This window comes from Pan troglodytes, chromosome 15, assembly GCF_028858775.2.
Source record: "Pan troglodytes isolate AG18354 chromosome 15, NHGRI_mPanTro3-v2.0_pri, whole genome shotgun sequence".
NCBI classification, from domain to species: domain Eukaryota; kingdom Metazoa; phylum Chordata; class Mammalia; order Primates; family Hominidae; genus Pan; species Pan troglodytes.
This window is the reverse complement of record NC_072413.2, coordinates 61,280,326-61,297,050: the sequence shown is the minus strand read 5'-3', so window position 1 is coordinate 61,297,050 and position 16,725 is coordinate 61,280,326. Positions and strand designations below refer to the sequence as shown.

The 16,725-nt window shown below is 41.1% G+C and overlaps 1 protein-coding gene across 1 annotated transcript; it reads left to right on the top strand.

Annotated features, from left to right (window-relative positions):
• The first annotated feature begins 1,581 nt into the window (after positions 1–1,581).
• On the top strand, positions 1,582–8,530 carry GPHB5 (glycoprotein hormone subunit beta 5). Its single transcript, XM_016926192.3, has 2 exons — positions 1,582–1,789; positions 6,351–8,530. Exons 1-2 carry the CDS (start codon positions 1,586–1,588, stop codon positions 6,537–6,539), a joined length of 393 nt encoding a protein of 130 aa, XP_016781681.1. The 5' UTR covers positions 1,582–1,585; the 3' UTR covers positions 6,540–8,530.
• The last annotated feature ends 8,195 nt before the right edge of the window (positions 8,531–16,725 follow it).

Genomic DNA, 16,725 nt, shown 5'->3' with positions numbered 1-16,725 from the left:
TAATTCTAAGCTAATTTTAAGACTTTCGACATGTTTCTTCTCACTGTGATTTCCATCTTTTCAGGTAGTGATCCTGTGTTCTTTCCAGCAAGAATTATTGTTTTGTTATTTTTCAGTGCATTGAAACATGTTGTCGGTTAAAGGAAAGGGTTTGCCATGAGCTGCTAGTCACTTACCCCTGTTTCAAAGGAAACTTGTGGTTACCATGAAGGAAAATTTAATCCATCTGCCACAATGCATTTGTTCTCCTGAGAACCAGGTGGAACTACCTCTGACTATTTCCCTAGGATTATGCCACCCACCAAGGTAACTTTCTGTTTCAGTAGGTGATGTTGAGAAACAAAACAACACCCTTTAAGTTAATCAGTTTTGGAAAATAGAGACTGGCTTTCTATTCCATGGCTTTGATGTGTTTAGTAGTTCCTGTAAGGATCTGCCTCTCTTTTGTTTTGATTGACAAGACCTTTCCTATATATTTGAGCAATCAAGCAGCCCAGTAACAGAAGGTAGAGACATTTACCCAGGGCAAACTTCTACCATTCATTGTGACTTCCTGAAATCTTAGTGCAAGTTTCAGCTCTAGAAGAAGAGTGGGCTCCTGCAAGATTAGGTAAGTGCTTCTCCGTATTTGTAACCTCATTCCAGAGGAGGGGAAGCCCAGAGAACTTGCTACAGTAAGGTCAGAAGTAGGAACTGTGAGAATAATGAATTCAGTAGGGGGTAAGGGTCCATGAATGCCATATCCTTTATACTTCAAAATCCACGTGAGTTCTGTCTAGTGGGCCAAGCATGAAGGGGGTTGATTCTGGCTCCGGAAAGAGCACGGGGAATGACCAAGACCCAGAGAGGGTGGACTTGACAGTGGATTGAGGTTATGTTTTAAATAACTCCTATGCTTTCCATCATTTGGATTTAAATTGAATCATAAGTAGGTGCTGTTGCAGTGGAAGCCTAGAGCAGAAGCAATTTACAGTGAGTAGGACACATTTATGAATGGCCACCAACTCAGGTGATAGGTTTCATGATATCTTCTGCATATCCATGTTTAGTGGTGAGTTGGTTTAGTAACGATGCATATAGGGAATACTATTATTAATATTTATCAACCCCATCCAAATCATTCCCCATCATGACACTGAAAATATAGTTTTGAGCAAAGTATGTAACATGGCACCCAAATACCCTGGACCTGAATAAAAATAATTTATATGTATTCATGTATTCTGTTGGATTATGGATTAGTTTTGGTATTACTCATATTTTATGTTTATTTTGGAAAGACCACTGGGACAAACTTCTTTAACACACAAGTCAACTGCAGCAGTTAAGTTACAATAAGGAAAAGCCTGAGAATGCACTTGGAGGATGGGCATCTAGAGAGGGCCATGGAATCCACACTGGCACCAGTTACAGGAATCTCTGGATGCCTGTGTTGGAGTTTGTGGGCATTTACAATTTCTGAGCTCATTTTCCCTGAAATGCTAGGAGCAAGGTCCCTTTGATAGTGACAAATGCATGGTTGGCTGTGCCATTGAAGGCAGGCAGATCTGTTAAACTCTGTCCTTTCCCTCTCCGGAAGAGCAGCATGAAGCTGGCATTCCTCTTCCTTGGCCCCATGGCCCTCCTCCTTCTGGCTGGCTATGGCTGTGTCCTCGGTGCCTCCAGTGGGAACCTGCGCACCTTTGTGGGCTGTGCCGTGAGGGAGTTTACTTTCCTGGCCAAGAAGCCAGGCTGCAGGGGCCTTCGGATCACCACGGATGCCTGCTGGGGTCGCTGTGAGACCTGGGAGGTGAGTTGCTAAGTTGTGCAGATGACAGTGTCTTCTAGGCCAGCAGCTTGGGTCTGATTCTTAAGAGTTCACTTTTTAAATGATATGAGGTAGAGCTGGGACATCTGCCCTTTCCTGTGGACTTAAAAAACCAAAACAAAACTATGATTGGCATCTTCCAAAAGTGATTTGAAAAACATGATGTTGCCCCTCTAACAAAGCATTGATAAGGTTAAGAATTTGGTTTACATTGTGTCTATGTATCTGGGAATCATCTCTGGGAGGTCAAGATGTACTGTTCTACCCGTTTTACAGATGACATGGAGGGATTCAAGGGAGAGTGGCTGCAAAGTCACGTAGAGCGTCAGTGTAAAGCTGGGAATCAATTTGTGGTTCAAGCTTGTGACCCAAACTCCTCCGTATGTTTCCTCATTTTGGATAAATTAGCCAGTTTCCAAGAAAGAGGCCCTGAGCTGAAGGGTGAGAGTTGGTCCCAGTGAAGGGTGAGACTCCTTCACTGCCTCTTCTGCAGCCCTTTTCCTCCTCAAGTCTCTGGGAGCCCTCTGGGGTTATCACTGACGGATCCATTAAGTTCCTTCATATTCAATTATACCTGGCCTTTTTAGAGACATTTAATTTAAAGTGGAGATAACACTCTCAAACAAAGTTAAAATCCTGTTGGGCTAAGAGGAGCTGTCTGAGTGATGAAGAGGAAGAGAGCTATTCAGCACCCCAGCAGATCACATTACGTAGTGACTGTGGGCTCTTCCCCCTGAGGCCTGCCCACTTGGTAACCAATGAAGTGCTGTCTCTGATCTTGTCACTCCCTGGCCCAAAAACCTTGAATGTCCACATACTACTACAGATTCAATAACTAACTTTCAAGGTGCTCAGCAATATGGCGTCTGCCTGCTTTCCTGGAGACAACACATTTTCTTACTCTGGCCTTGGTAAGTGACTTTCAAAGGTTTTATCAAATAGCCCTTATGGATCTCATTTTGTTCCTTCCCTCATATCCCTTCTCCTTCCCATGTGTCATTATCATATTTATTCCTGATGCCTATCTGCAGTGCCAGCTCCCTTTCTGGGCCTTTTTTGACTTGCAGGTAAGCCCTTGACTGTGCTCTACTTTTTGTCTTACTTCCTCCCCCACCACATGCGTGATTTAAATTTTTTGAGGACAGAGGTCCATTCTTATAACCTTCACAGCTTTTGTCAAGATGTCGTGTATGAACAAGGCATTCAATACACATTTGTTGGTTGACTGGGATGGACCTCCCCCTGGAGCTGTAGATCCTCCAGCCTAATGGAAGGCCGTTTAGAATCACACTTGCACTGTGAGTGGACACTGCCATTGGGAAAAATAGCCTTCTCTTTGGGGACCCAGAGGGTAACCTGCTCTTGCTTAGGTACAATTACGGCCCTGTGAATGGAATTGGGTCATAGTGATGAAATCTCCAAATTGGATGAAACTACTCTATCAAAGTAGTTTTCTTTTTGCCTCATTCAGGGGCTTGAGCCCTACTAGCCCAATGAAAATCGGGTTTTGCTAAGTAGACTTTGCCTGTCAATTGGCAGCAAATTCACCTGGGGCACTTGGCACCTCCTCCTGTTCAGGGACTGGCCTGGCAGGGCCTCTCCCTGTTCACATCTAGTGTCTGGGCTATTTGAAGCCCTCTCTGTGCCAAATCCTCAAACTCCTGCTTCCCTTCAATTCAGCCCATCTTCTCTTCTTTTTAAAAACTGATGAATGTCTTTAATGGGATCATGGTCACCCATAGGAGGTCAGGAACTGTGCTCTCACTGGAAAGATGGAAGCACCAAAACCGTTAAAGAACAAGATTCTCCCTGATGTTAGCCAGCTTTCATTCATGTCTTGACCGTGTTATGAAAAGGGAGGTTACCTATAGAAAATAAATAAAAGAATGAGATTCATTTTCCCAGCAATCTGAAAGTTTCTGCACTATAAAGCACTTGATTTTTTGGTGGGGGGGATCTTAACTGAAAGCATGTCTGAAAATAAGGATGTTCATGATGACAGGCTGGCTGGATTTACATTTGAAGGTTGTTGAAAATAGCTATTCCTCATAATCTGGGTATAGAGTTGCCAGATTTAGCAAACAAACAAACAGACAAACAAAATAAAACAAAACAACCGATCCCCTCCCCACAGAAACCCAAACTGAAATAAAACCAGAAAACCAGGAAGCCCAGGTAAATTTGAATTTAAGATAAATAATAAATAAATATTTAGCATAAGTTTGTCTGTCTCATGTAGTATTTGGGATGACTTATACTAAAAAATTATGTATCTGAAAATGAAATTTTACGGGGCATCTGGTCTGCCTAGGTTCCCCGAGTACTAATGGTAAGAGGACTTAAAGCAAATACGGGAAGGTAGGAGAAAACAGTTGAGGACAAATTCAGCTCTTCTGGTCTTTGTCAAAGGCAAGGCTGGCCGGGCGCGGTGGCTAACACCTGTAATCTCAGCACTTTGGGAGGCCGAGGTGGGTGGATAATGAGGTCAGGAGTTCGAGACCAGCCTGGCCAGTTTTTAGTAGAGGTGAGTAAAACCCTGTCTCTACTAAAAATACAAAAATTAGCCGGGTGTGGTGGTATGCACCTGTAGTCCCAGCTACATGGGAGGCTGAGGCAGAAGACTTGCTTGAACCCAGGAGGTGGAGGTTACAGTGAGCCAAGATCATGCCACTGTACTCCAGCCTGGCGACAGAGTGAGACTCCATCTCAAAAAAAAAGAAAAAAGAAAAAAAGAAAAAAGAAAAAAAAAAAAGGTAAGGCTGCTATTTTCATGACATTCATGCAAGAACTTCATCTTGAGTTACATATGTATATATATTCTTTTTTGCCTAGAACAAAGAAGAACAAAAAAGCAAAGGTACTGTCATTTGAAAGCTTGTTATTACTTTCATTACTTTCTTATAATAATTGCACTAATAAGAACAATGGATTGGCCGGGCGTGGTGGCTCACGCCTGTAATCCCAGCACTTTGGGAGGCCGAGGCAGGCAGATCACGAGGTCAGGAGATCGAGAACATCCTGGCTAACATGGTGAAACCCTGTCTCTACTAAAAATACAAAAAATGAGCCAGGCGTGGTGGTGGGTGCCTGTAGTCCCAGCTACTTGGGAGGCTGAGGCAGGAGAATGGCGTGAACCCGGGAGGCGGAGATTGCAATGAGCTGAGGTTGCGCCACTGAACTCCAGCCTGGGAGACAGCAAGACTCCGTCTCAAAAAAAAAAAAAAAAAAAAAGGATTGCATTTATTGAACATTTACTTAGTTCTAGACATTGTGCATTGCGTATATCATCTTACCTTATCTCTCAAACAATGGTGGGAGGTAGCTATTTTGTTTTACAGAGGAGGAAACTGAGTCTTCAGGAAGTTAAGTGGATTTTCCAAGGTCTCCAGCAAGTGGCAGAACAGGGACTCAAGCTCCATAGTTCTGACTGCAGGGCTTGAGATTTTAACTCCAGCTAGGTGCTGATATTTTTTCTGATCTGCGTGTTCTGTTTATCAAAATTGTCTTTGAACTTAAGATTTATAAAAGGTGAAGGAAGGAAATGAATCTTTTTGATGATCAGAACAGTGCACAGAGTATTCAGGAACCTGTCTTGTAATGTTTTCTTTCATTGATTCAATGACAAATAGTTATTGAAGCTCTCCCGGGGTCTGTTTTAGGTACTTGAGGCACAGTGGGCAAAAATCTCTGTCCTAAAAGAGCTTACTTTCTAGAGTGGGAGGAATATCACACACATGAATGAAAGGTAGACTACATCGTGTGATATTGATCAGTGCTGTGGTGGAAAATAAAGCAAGATGGGGGATGGGAAGTTTCTGGGCATGGAGATGGAATGTTGCAATTTTAAATAGGATGGTCAGGAAATGCTTCCCTGAGAGGGTGACATTCTAACAAAAACCCAAGGTTGGTGAAGGAGTGAGTCATACGGGAGAAGAATGTTCCAGGCAGAAGGAACAGTAAGTGCAAAGGCCCTGAGCTGGGGCTGTTCCTGGTGGGTCAGAGGAACAATAAGGAGACCGCTGTGAGCCTAGTGAGGAAGTCAGTGAGGTGGGAATGGTTGCAGGCATTTCAGAAGGTAGAGGTGCAGAGAAGGTGATGTAGGTCTTGAAGGTGATCATAAGGTCTTTGATTTTTGTTCTGAGTGAGATGGGAAATCACTGGGGCTTTGGGCAGAGGAGTAACATGATCTGACTTAGGTTTAAACAGGATCACTCAGGGCCGCTGTGTTGCAAATAGATTGTAGGGAGTAAAAATGGAAGAGGGGAGACCAGTTAGAAGGTATTTGCAATGGCTAAGATGATTCATTTGCTGACTATGCATGGAGCACTTGCTGTGTGCTATGGTCTCTCCTGGGAGCTTAGAATATGGTCTTGAGTGAAATCAGCTTCTTGCTTTCAGGAGTTTGTTTTCTACTAGGAGACGACAGAGCAACAAGTAAATCAACGAATAACAAGTTAATTTCTGATAGTGATAAATGATACTAAAAAACTGAAACAAGATCATATGTTCTAATGAATTCTCTGTTTTCTATCTATGGGGACAGAAACCCATTCTGGAACCCCCCTATATTGAAGCCCATCATCGAGTCTGTACCTACAACGAGACCAAACAGGTGACTGTCAAGCTGCCCAACTGTGCCCCAGGAGTCGACCCCTTCTACACCTATCCCGTGGCCATCCGCTGTGACTGCGGAGCCTGCTCCACTGCCACCACGGAGTGTGAGACCATCTGAGGCCGGCATGGTCTGCAGAGAGCAGCTAGCGGCCTCAGCCTCACAGACCCACCTGTGTGAGCAGCACATGCAGTTATACTTCCTGGATGCAAGACTGTTTAATTTCGACCACACCCATGGAGGAGGTTACCTGTCGCTCCTTAGGTCCAGCTCAGGCAAAAGGCCCAAATGCAGCCTACTTATGCTAAAAGTTCAAAACAATATTCGTGCCTTCACCAAAATAATTTCTCCAGCTCACATACCTGCAAATTAATTTTTCTTTGCCTTGAGTCTTGGAACATAATTTGTGTATCACAATCCTCCCCCAATTTGGACTTACAATATGCTAATGATTTAAACACATTGGATGTAATTAGGATATGGGGCTGGAAAGTCTTTAAATTCTCATGTTCTATTTAACCACTGATCTCCAACCGGATTTATGATTAAAGGGCTAGAAATGAACAAAACCCATGTACTAGTCTTCCTTACCCCAGAGGAATTCCAGCTGCAAGCTTCTTTAGGGAAAATGCTCCCTTCCCCTTTTAACTGAGCAATTATCTACACAAGAAATAAGACTGCTCAGATATACAAAGAGAGTAGCTTCAATGAAAGGATGTTTGGATTTGGATAATTCTTTTCCCTAGCAAAATTCGCTAGCTCCCTTAAGAGTCTTAATAAAGAGGCTACGTTGGGATTAAAAGAAAAAAAAAACAGAAATAAAATATGTAACTAATAGCTATCTCATTTAGCCTTAAAAACTTATTAAACTAAACTCATGTTTTAGAGTATGGTGTTCTCCCAAAGCTATGGCGAAATGGCCAATCACAAGTATTCTTCCCCATGTATCATATTTTCAATTTAAGTTGTAACTTACTAAACTCAGAAATTTTATATGCGTTTAGGGGTAAAACTGCATGGCTGGCTCAGAGGAAAAAGTCTGTGATTTTCTAGCTCCTGCCTCTCTAAAATCTTACAGTAGCTAATTCTGTGGCTGGAAAAAACCTCCAAAACTCTAATGTTATGCAAATGTCTTTAATTCTGGCATTTTTGGGGTTGAATTTAACCTTGTTCCTTTTTCATAATGTGCCAAGAAAACCTATATTAATGCCAATAAAGCATGTCCTCTGTCTTTCGGATTCATGACAACATTCAAGAAAGTCTTTTTAATTCTTAGTATACTTGGAATGACAGTGAGAAGCACACCTCAAATAAACTACAAGGTTATTTTTACTTAAGCATTTATGTGGCATGTCATGTTTAGTAAGGGACACAGACAGATGACTCTGGGTAGCATGAGTCCCAATGGTGGCACAAACTGCATAGACATACCCCTGGGAGCCAGGAGTCCTTCTTGAATAAGAACTCAAGGAGTCCCCCTAAAACACAGTAAAGCAAATATGGAGATTGACAGTCAAGTACTGGGTTGCGGGGTGAACATCTGGGAACAAAGGGCAGGAGCAAAATCCACCCAACCTTTAGCAGATGTGTTGGTAGGAATGGAAGTCACTCTAACATAAGAAGAAGGCAAGTACCTGGGGTCTCTGCTGGAACAGTGGGTGATGATTAGGGATGAATCCTGAGTGGTGCCACTCAAGTGTTTTCAACCCACCCCTAAAGACTTTCCTCAGAATTTTCTGAGGCACAAAGGGCTTGCCAGGATTTGAGAAAAGATGACCGTAGCATGAATAAAGGTCCTGGCAGGAAACCGGTGATCTATTGTAGTGGGATACAGAAGAGATGATTTACAAATGTGTGGGCAGAATTAAGGAAACCAACAAGTGGGGTTGAACAGATCTGGTTCAGTGGCAATGGACAACCCTAGGCTGAAGGAACAAGAGGAGGGAGTGATTGTCAGACCCCAGAGAGAACTGTAGGAGTGAGATCCTTGACAGGAGCTGCAGCCTTTGGTAGGAGGATGCAGCCCTTCCCAAACTGAGACCTGGTAGGGAGGGAGGTGGGGGAGCAGATACCCATCCTCACTCTCCTCCCATCCCCTGGTCTTCTGTTGAATGAAATGGGAATCAAGCTGGGCGTGGTGGCTTATGCCTGTAATCCCAGCACTTTGGGAAGCCGAGGTGGAAGAATTACTTGAGGCCAGGCGTGTGAGACTAGCCTGGGCAACATGGTGAGACCCTGTCTCTTCAAAAAATAAAAAAAATTAGCTGGGTGTGGTGGTGCGCAGCTGTAGTCCCAACTACTCAGGGTGCTGAGGTGGGAGGATCCCTTGAGACTGGGAGGTCAAGGCTGCAAGTGAGCTGTGATTGTGCCGCTGCACGCCAGCCTGAATGACAGAGCAAGACCCCATCTCTTAAAAAAAAAAAAAAAAAAAAAACACGTGGGAATCAAATGGGAAAGCAGAGAGTGAGAAAACCCATTGATTCAGTCCATAAATGTTGGCCTCCTAGGCAGCAAGTTGAAGAAAGGTAGAGAGTGGATTTAAGGGGCCAAATGAATAAACTCCAGCTTAGCTGTCTTTTGGGAAGCTCAGCTTTAATGCAGGATGTAGCATGCTGTAGCATCACAATTACAGTCATGGGTCGCTTAACGAAGGTACGTTATGAGAAATGCATCATTAGGTAATTTTGTCATTGTGAGAACATCCTAGTGTAATTACACAAACCTAGACAGTATAGCCTACTACATAGCTAAGCTATGTAGCATAGCTTATCGCTGCTAGGCTACAAATCTGTACAGCAGATTACTATACTGAATGCTGTAGGCAACTGTAAAACAATGGTAAGTATTTGTGTATCTAAACATAGAACAAGTACAGAAAAAATATAATCTTATGGGACCACCATCATATGTGCCGTCTGCCATTGACCAAAATGTGCAGTTCACGTACTGACTGCCTTGTAGTGAATTGATCTGGAATACACATGGGAAGGCATGCACTGGCTAATACAGTAACATTTGGGAGATATTGAAGACCATGGTAATTATAAGGACAGTGGGATTAGTTGGTTGTTAAGTGCAATAAAAGCCCTCAGGCATGATATGAAAGCTGATTTGAAGAGATTGTCTTCGAATGCAGCTGAAGGACAGACTGTGCTGAAAATTAGGCCTAATATCTAATTGAGAAAGCAGCTGAATTAATAAAAGGGCTGAATTTACCACTCTGGCAAGTCTCCTATACTTAAGTCAAGGTCCTAATAGGGAAAAAGTGAGACATAGAGACCTGGAATGGGAACAGTTAGGTGGATGATGGACTTGAGGTTTCCCTGCAGAGGAACCTCCTGGCCCCTCCTTGCTAGTGGGGAGTAGACTCCCCTTGCCTGGAGACCATGCTGAGGAGGATGCTTTACATGATGATACTTGCCTTCCTCAAATACTGCCCACAATCCCGTATTATTCTAGATGGTTCATTATAGTCAAGTCTCAGGATGATCTGGCTGGGAAAGGACTTGCTCTGTGGTGGGAGGAACAAGTGTCTCCCCTGAAGGAGCTTCAGGATTTGACAATTTCCAGGAGGAATTGGTGGAGTGTGCTTAGCAATGGATCTCGGGGGGTTCAGACAGGGATATGGGGGGTGGGGTGCCAGAATATAAGACTGGATAAGAAGATTTCATCCATATGCAGGCATTATCAGAATGTAATGTAATCAAAAGGACACCTGGATCTGGTCCCAGTGTGCTGTTGGGAAGTGTCCTTCAAGAGTGAGGAAAATGGTGGCTTGCATTAATGAAAAGAAGATACCAGAACTGTCCTGGCAGAGTACTGAGGAACAAAAGGCACAGAGAGGTGGGCCTGCCAGAATGGATTTATTACATAAGACCAGAGAACTCGCCAGTTGGCTGTGTTCATCTGGAGGGTTTAGTGGCCGTTTCTTTTACAAACCAACAAAGAATGACTAGTGAGGGGTGCATCTCAGAAAAGCTTGATCGTCACTGTCCTTTCTAGGCTGAGGTTGATGCCAGGGGAAGCTGCTGTGGCACTGGGCTTCTGGTGTCAGCGTAGGAGACAGGGATCTAGGACAACAGGGACCAGGTGGCGACATGCAGCTGTAAGAGACAAGGTGGGCAAAATTGTTCTAACAGGTAGCAAAGCTGCAATGGCCACCAGAGGGCTCTGATCTGCGGGATCTGTGTGCCAATAGTCCATGGTGTTCAAACAATTTCCTCAATAGATCTATGTTATAATCAGAGAATTTATTAGTGAAAAGGAGGAAAGCCTCTATCAGGATTTATACTGTGCTAAACTTGAATCTTTTTCAAGTCTACCTTTTCCCTTCTCCCTTCCTTCTTTCCACAAATATTTATTAACTTAAATTTTGTGCAAGGTACTGTGTTTGGAAAACAAAAAAATATGTATTGTTACTATTTATGGATCTCTTACTATAAGCAGAATCCTTTATATTAATACTTCTTAGTTATTGTATTAACTATGCTAGTAAGCATTGTCATTGTCATTTTACCATTAGCATTTTACAGATGATGAAATAGAAGCTCAGAGAGGTCAAATAACTTGCCCAAGTTCACAGAGCTAATAAGTAGCACATGCTAGGTTTCTCTGAATCAGAACCAAACGTTTTCCACTAGAGCACAGTGCCTTTTTGGAATGCTTCTTACAAGTTATTCCTGCTTGGAGAAGTCTTTAAGTTTATCGTCAGACTATCTCTTACCATTGATTAGCATTTCTGCCATCTTTCCTGGAGGTGGCTCCGTGCAAGGTTGGGCTGTTTTATGGAGAGTGGAAGTTTTCTCTGGTTTCCTGTATAACCTCTAGGAAGATAATGTTTTGCTGTAGCTTAAATGAAAGCTTACCATGGAGGAGACTGAGGGAGAAAAAGCAGAGCCTTGAAGGGAAATTCAAAGAGACTGTTGCGGAACTGAGGGATGTATGTTCTAAACTTGTTTCCTAGGCATGTGAGGAGTGGTGCAGGGGAATTGACTCTGGTGCATCAACTAACTCTCAGCAACTCCTTACTCTTGGAAATGTGTTTATTTTTTATTTTTACATACGTTGTTGGGGTACAGGTGGTATTTGGTTACATGAGTGAGTTCTTTAGTGGTGATTTGTGAGATTTTGGTGCACCTATCACCTGAGCAGTATACACTGCACCCTATTGGTAGTCTTCTATCCCTCACTCCCCTCCCACTCTTCCCCCAAAGCCCCCAAAGTCTATTGCATCATTCTTATGCTTTTGCATCCTCATAGCTTAGCTCCCACATTTCAGTGAGAACATACAATGTTTGGTTTTCCATTCGTGAGTTACTTCACTTAGAATAATAGTCTCCAATCTCATCTAGGTCACTGCAAATGCTGTTAATTCATTTCTTTTTATGGCTGTGTAATATTCCATTGTGTATATATATGTATATATACATATACATATACATACGTATGTGGTATATACATATATATATATATATATATATATATATATATATATATATATATACCACAGCTTCTTTATCCACTCTTTGGTTGATGAGCATTTGGGTTAGTTCCACGATTTTGCAATGGTGAATTGGGCCAACATAAAAATGCGTGTGCAAGTATCTTTTTTGAATAATGACTTCTTTTCCTCTGGGTAAATAGCCAGAAGTAGGATTGCTGGATCCAATGGTAGTTGTACTTTTAGATCTTTAAATAATCTCCACACTGTTTTCCATAGAGGCTGTACTAGTTTACATTCCCACCAGCAGTGTAGAAGTGTTCCCTGTTCACTGTATCCACACCAATATCTACTGTTTTTTTGATTTTTTGATTATGGCCATTCTTGCAGGAGTGAGATGGTATCACATTGTGGTTTTGATTTGCATTTCCCTGATCATTAGTCATGTTGTACATTTTTTCATATGTTTGTTGGCCATTTGTATATTGTATATCTTCTTTTGAGAATTGTCTATTCATGTCCTTAGTCCACTTTTTGATGGGATTGTTTGTTTTTTTCTTACTAATTTGTTTGAGTTCGCTGTAGATTCTGGATTAGTCCTTTGTCAGATGTATAGATTGTGAAGATTTTCTCCTGTTCTGTGGGTTGTCTGTTTAATCTGCTGACTGTTCCTTTTGCTGTGGAAAAGCGCTTTAGTTTAATTAGGTCCCAGCTATTTATCTTTGTTTTTATTGCGTTTGCTTTTGGGTTCTTGGTCATGAAATCCTTGCGTAAACCAATGTCTAGATGGGATTTTCCAGTGTTATCTTGTAGAATTTTTATAGTTTCAGGTCTTAGGTTTAAGTCCTTAATCCATCTTGAGTTGATTTTTGTGTGAGATGAGGATCCAGTCTCATTCTACTACATTTGACTAGCCAATTATCCCAGCACCATTTGTTGAAAAGGATGTCCTTTCTCCACTTTGTGTTTTTGTTTGCTTTGTCGAAGGTCAGTTGGCTGTAAGTATTTGGGTTTATTTCTGGGTTCTCTATTCTGTCCTCTTGGTCTTTGTGCCTATTTTTGCACCAGTACCATGCTGTTTTGGTGACTATGGCCTTACAGTAGAGTTTGAGATCAGATAGTTGCTTCTGTCTCACAGCTCTTAAGATTTTTTTCCTTCGTCTTAACTTTGGATAACCTGATGACAATGTATCTAGGTGAGATAGTTGAGATCAGACACCTCCAGATTTGTTCTTTTTGCTTAGTCTTGCTTTGGCTACGCGGGCTCTGTTTTGGTTCCATATGAATTTTAGAATGGTTTTTTCTAATTCCGTGAAGAGTGATGGTGGTATTTTGATGGGGATTGCACTGAATTTGTAGATTGCTTTTGGCAGTATGGTCATTTTCACACTATTGATTCTACCCATCCATGAGCATGGGATGTGTTTCCATTTTTTTGTGTCATCTATGATTTCTTTCAGCAGTGTTTTGTAGTTTTCCTTGTAGAGGTCTTTCGAATCCTTTGTTAGGTATATTCCTAAGTTTCCTTTTTTTTTTCTTTCTTTTGCAGCTATTGTAAAAGGGGTTGAGTTTTTTATTTGATTCTCCACTTGGTCGCTGTTGGTGTATAGAAGAGCTACTGACTAGTGTACATTAATGTTGTATCTGGAAACTTTGTTGAATTTTTTTTATCAGTTCTAGGAACTTTCTGGAGGAGGACTTAGGGTTTTCAAGGTAAACAATCATATCGTCAGCAAACAGTGACAGTTTGACTTCCTCTTTACCGATTTAGATGCCCTTTATTTTTTTCTCTTGTCTGATTGCTCTGGCTAGGACTTCCAGTGCTGTGTTGAAGAGGAGTGGTGAGAGTGGGTGTCCTTGTCTTTTTCCAGTTCTCAGAGGGAATGCTTTCAACTTTTCCCCATTCAGTATTATGTTGGCTGTGAGTTTGTCATAGATGGCTTTTATTACATTAAGGTATGTCCCTTTTATGCCAATTTTGCTGAGAGTTTTAATCGTAAAGTGATTCTGAATTTTGCTGAATGCTTTTTCTGCATCTATTGAGATGATCATGTGATTTTTGTTTTTAATTCTGTTTATGTGGTGTATCACATTTATTGACTTGTGTATATTAAACCATCCCTCGTATGAAACCCACTTGATCATTGTGGATTATCTTTTTGATAATATTTTTGTTGGATTCAGTTAGCAAGTATTTTGTTAAGGATCTTAGCATCTGCGTTCATCAAGGATATCGGTCTGTAGTTTTGTTTTTTGGTTAGGTCCTTTCTTGTTTTTGGTATTAGGGTGATGTTGGCTTCATTGAATGAATTATGGAGGGTTCCTTCTTTCTCTATCTTGTGGAATACCGTCAAAAGGATTGGTACCAATTTTTTGAATGTCTGGTAGAATTCTGCTTTGAATCCATTTGGTCCTGTACTTTTTTTGTTGGTAATTTTTAAATGACCATTTATTTCAGTCTTGCTGCTTGTTGTTGGTCTGTTCAGGGTATCTAATTCTTTGGTGATTTACCTAGGAGGGTTGTATTTTTCCAGGAATTTATCCATCTCTTCTAGGTTTTCTAGTTTATGTGAGTAAAGGTGTTCATAGTAGCCTTGAATGATCTTTTGTATTTCAGTGGTGTCAGTTGTAATATCTCCTGTTTCATTTCTTAGTGAGGTTATTTGGATTTTTTCTCTTCCTTCTTGGTTAATCTTGCTAATGGTCTATCAATTTTATTTATCTTTTCAAAGAACCTGCTTTTTGTTTCATTTATCTTTTGTATTTATTTTTGTTTCAATTTCATTTAGCTCTGCTCTGGCCTTGGTTATTTCCTTTCTTCTGCTGGGTTTGAGTTTGGTTTGTTCTTGTTTCTCTAGTTCCTTGAGGTGTGACCTTAGAATGTCAGTTTGTGCTGTTTCAGTCTTTGTGATGTAGGCATTTAGGGCTATGAACTTTCCTCTTAGCACCACCTTTGCTGTATCCCAGAGGTTTTGATAGGTTGTGTCATTATTGTCGTTCAGTTTGAAGAATTTTTAAATTTCAATGTTGATTTCGTTTTTGACCCAATGCTCATTCAGGAGAAGGTTATTTAATTTCCATGGATTTTCATGGTTTTGAAGCTTCCTTTTGGAGTTGATTTCCAGTTTTATTCCACTGTGGTCTGGGAGAGTGCTTGATATAATTTCAATTTTCTTAAATTTATTGAGGCTTGTTTTATGGCCTATCATATGGTCGATCTTGGAGAAAGTTCCATGCACTGTTGAATAGAATGTGTATTCTGTGGTTATTGGATGGTAATGTTCTGTATATATCTGTGAAGTCCATTTGTTCCAAGGTATAGTTTAAATCTATTGTTTCTTTGTTAACTTTCTGTCTTGATGACCTGTCTAGTGCTGTTAGTAGAGTACTGATGTCCCCACTATTATTGTGTTGCTGTCTATCTCATTTCTTAAGTTCATTAGTAATTGTCTTATAAATTTGGGAACTCCAGTGTTAGGTGCATATATGTTTAGAATTGTGATATTTTCCTGTTGGACAAGGCCTTTTACCATTATATAATGTCCCTCTTTGTCTCTTTTAACTGCTGTGGCTTTAAAGTTTGTTTTTCTGATATAAGAATCGCTACCCCTGCTCACTTTTGGTGTCCATTTTCATGAAATGCCTTTTTCCTCCCCTTTACTTTAAGTTTATGTGAGTCCTTATGTGCTAGGTGAGTCTCCTGAAGGCAGAAGATGGTTGGTGAGTTCTTATCCATTCTGTGGTTCCATATCTTTTAAATGGAGCATTTAGGCCATTTATATTCAATGTTAGTATTGAAATGTGAGGTACTGTTGCATTCATCATGCTCTTTGTTGCCTGTCTACTTTGTTTTTTTTTGTTTTGTTTTGTTTTTGCTTTTTAACTTGTATTTTTGCTTTACAGGTCTTGTGTGATTTATGCTTTAAAGAGGTTCTGCTTTGATGTGTTTCCAGGATTTGTTTCAAGATTTAGAGCTCCTTTTAGCACAGCAGTTCTTGTAGTGGTGGCTTGGTAATGGCGAATTCTCTCAGCATTTATTTGTCTGAAAATGACTGTATCTTTCCTTCATATATGATGCTTAGTTTCGCTGGATACAAAATCCTTGGCTGATAATTGTTTTGTTTGAGGATGCTGAAGATAGGGCCCCAATCTCTTCTAGCTTGTAGGGTTTCTGCTGAGAAATCTGCTGTTAATCTGATAGGTGCTTCTGTCTCACAGCTCTTAAGATTTTTTTCCTTCGTCTTAACTTTGGATAACCTGATGGCAATGTACCTAGGTGAAGATTTTTTTTTTTTTTTTTTTTGAGATGGAGTCTTGCTCTGTCGCCCAGGCTGCAGTGCAGTGGCACAATCTCAGCTCACTGCAAGCTCCGCCTCCCGGGTTCACACCATTCTCCTCTCTCAGCCTCCCGAGTAGCTGGGACTACAGGTGCCCGCCACCACACCTGGCTAATTTTCTTTTGTATTTTTATTAGAGATGGAGTTTCACTATGTTAGCCAGGATGGTCTCGATCTCCTGACCTCATGATCTGCCTGCCTCGGCCTCCCAAAATGCTGGGATTACAGGTGAAGATCTTTTTGTTATGAATTTCCTGGATGTTCTTTGTGCTTCTTGTATTTGAATGTCTAGGTCTCTAGCATGACCAGGGAAGTTTGCATCGATTATTCCCCCAAGTATGTTTTCCAAGCTTTTAGAATTACCTTTTTCTTCAGGAATACCAATTATTCTTAGGTTTGGTTGTTTAACATAATCCCAGCCATCTTGGAGGCTTTGTTCATATTTTCTTATTCTTTTTTCTTTGTCTTTGTTGGATTGGGTTAATTCGAACACCTTGTCTTTGAGTTCTGAATTTCTTTCTTCTACTTG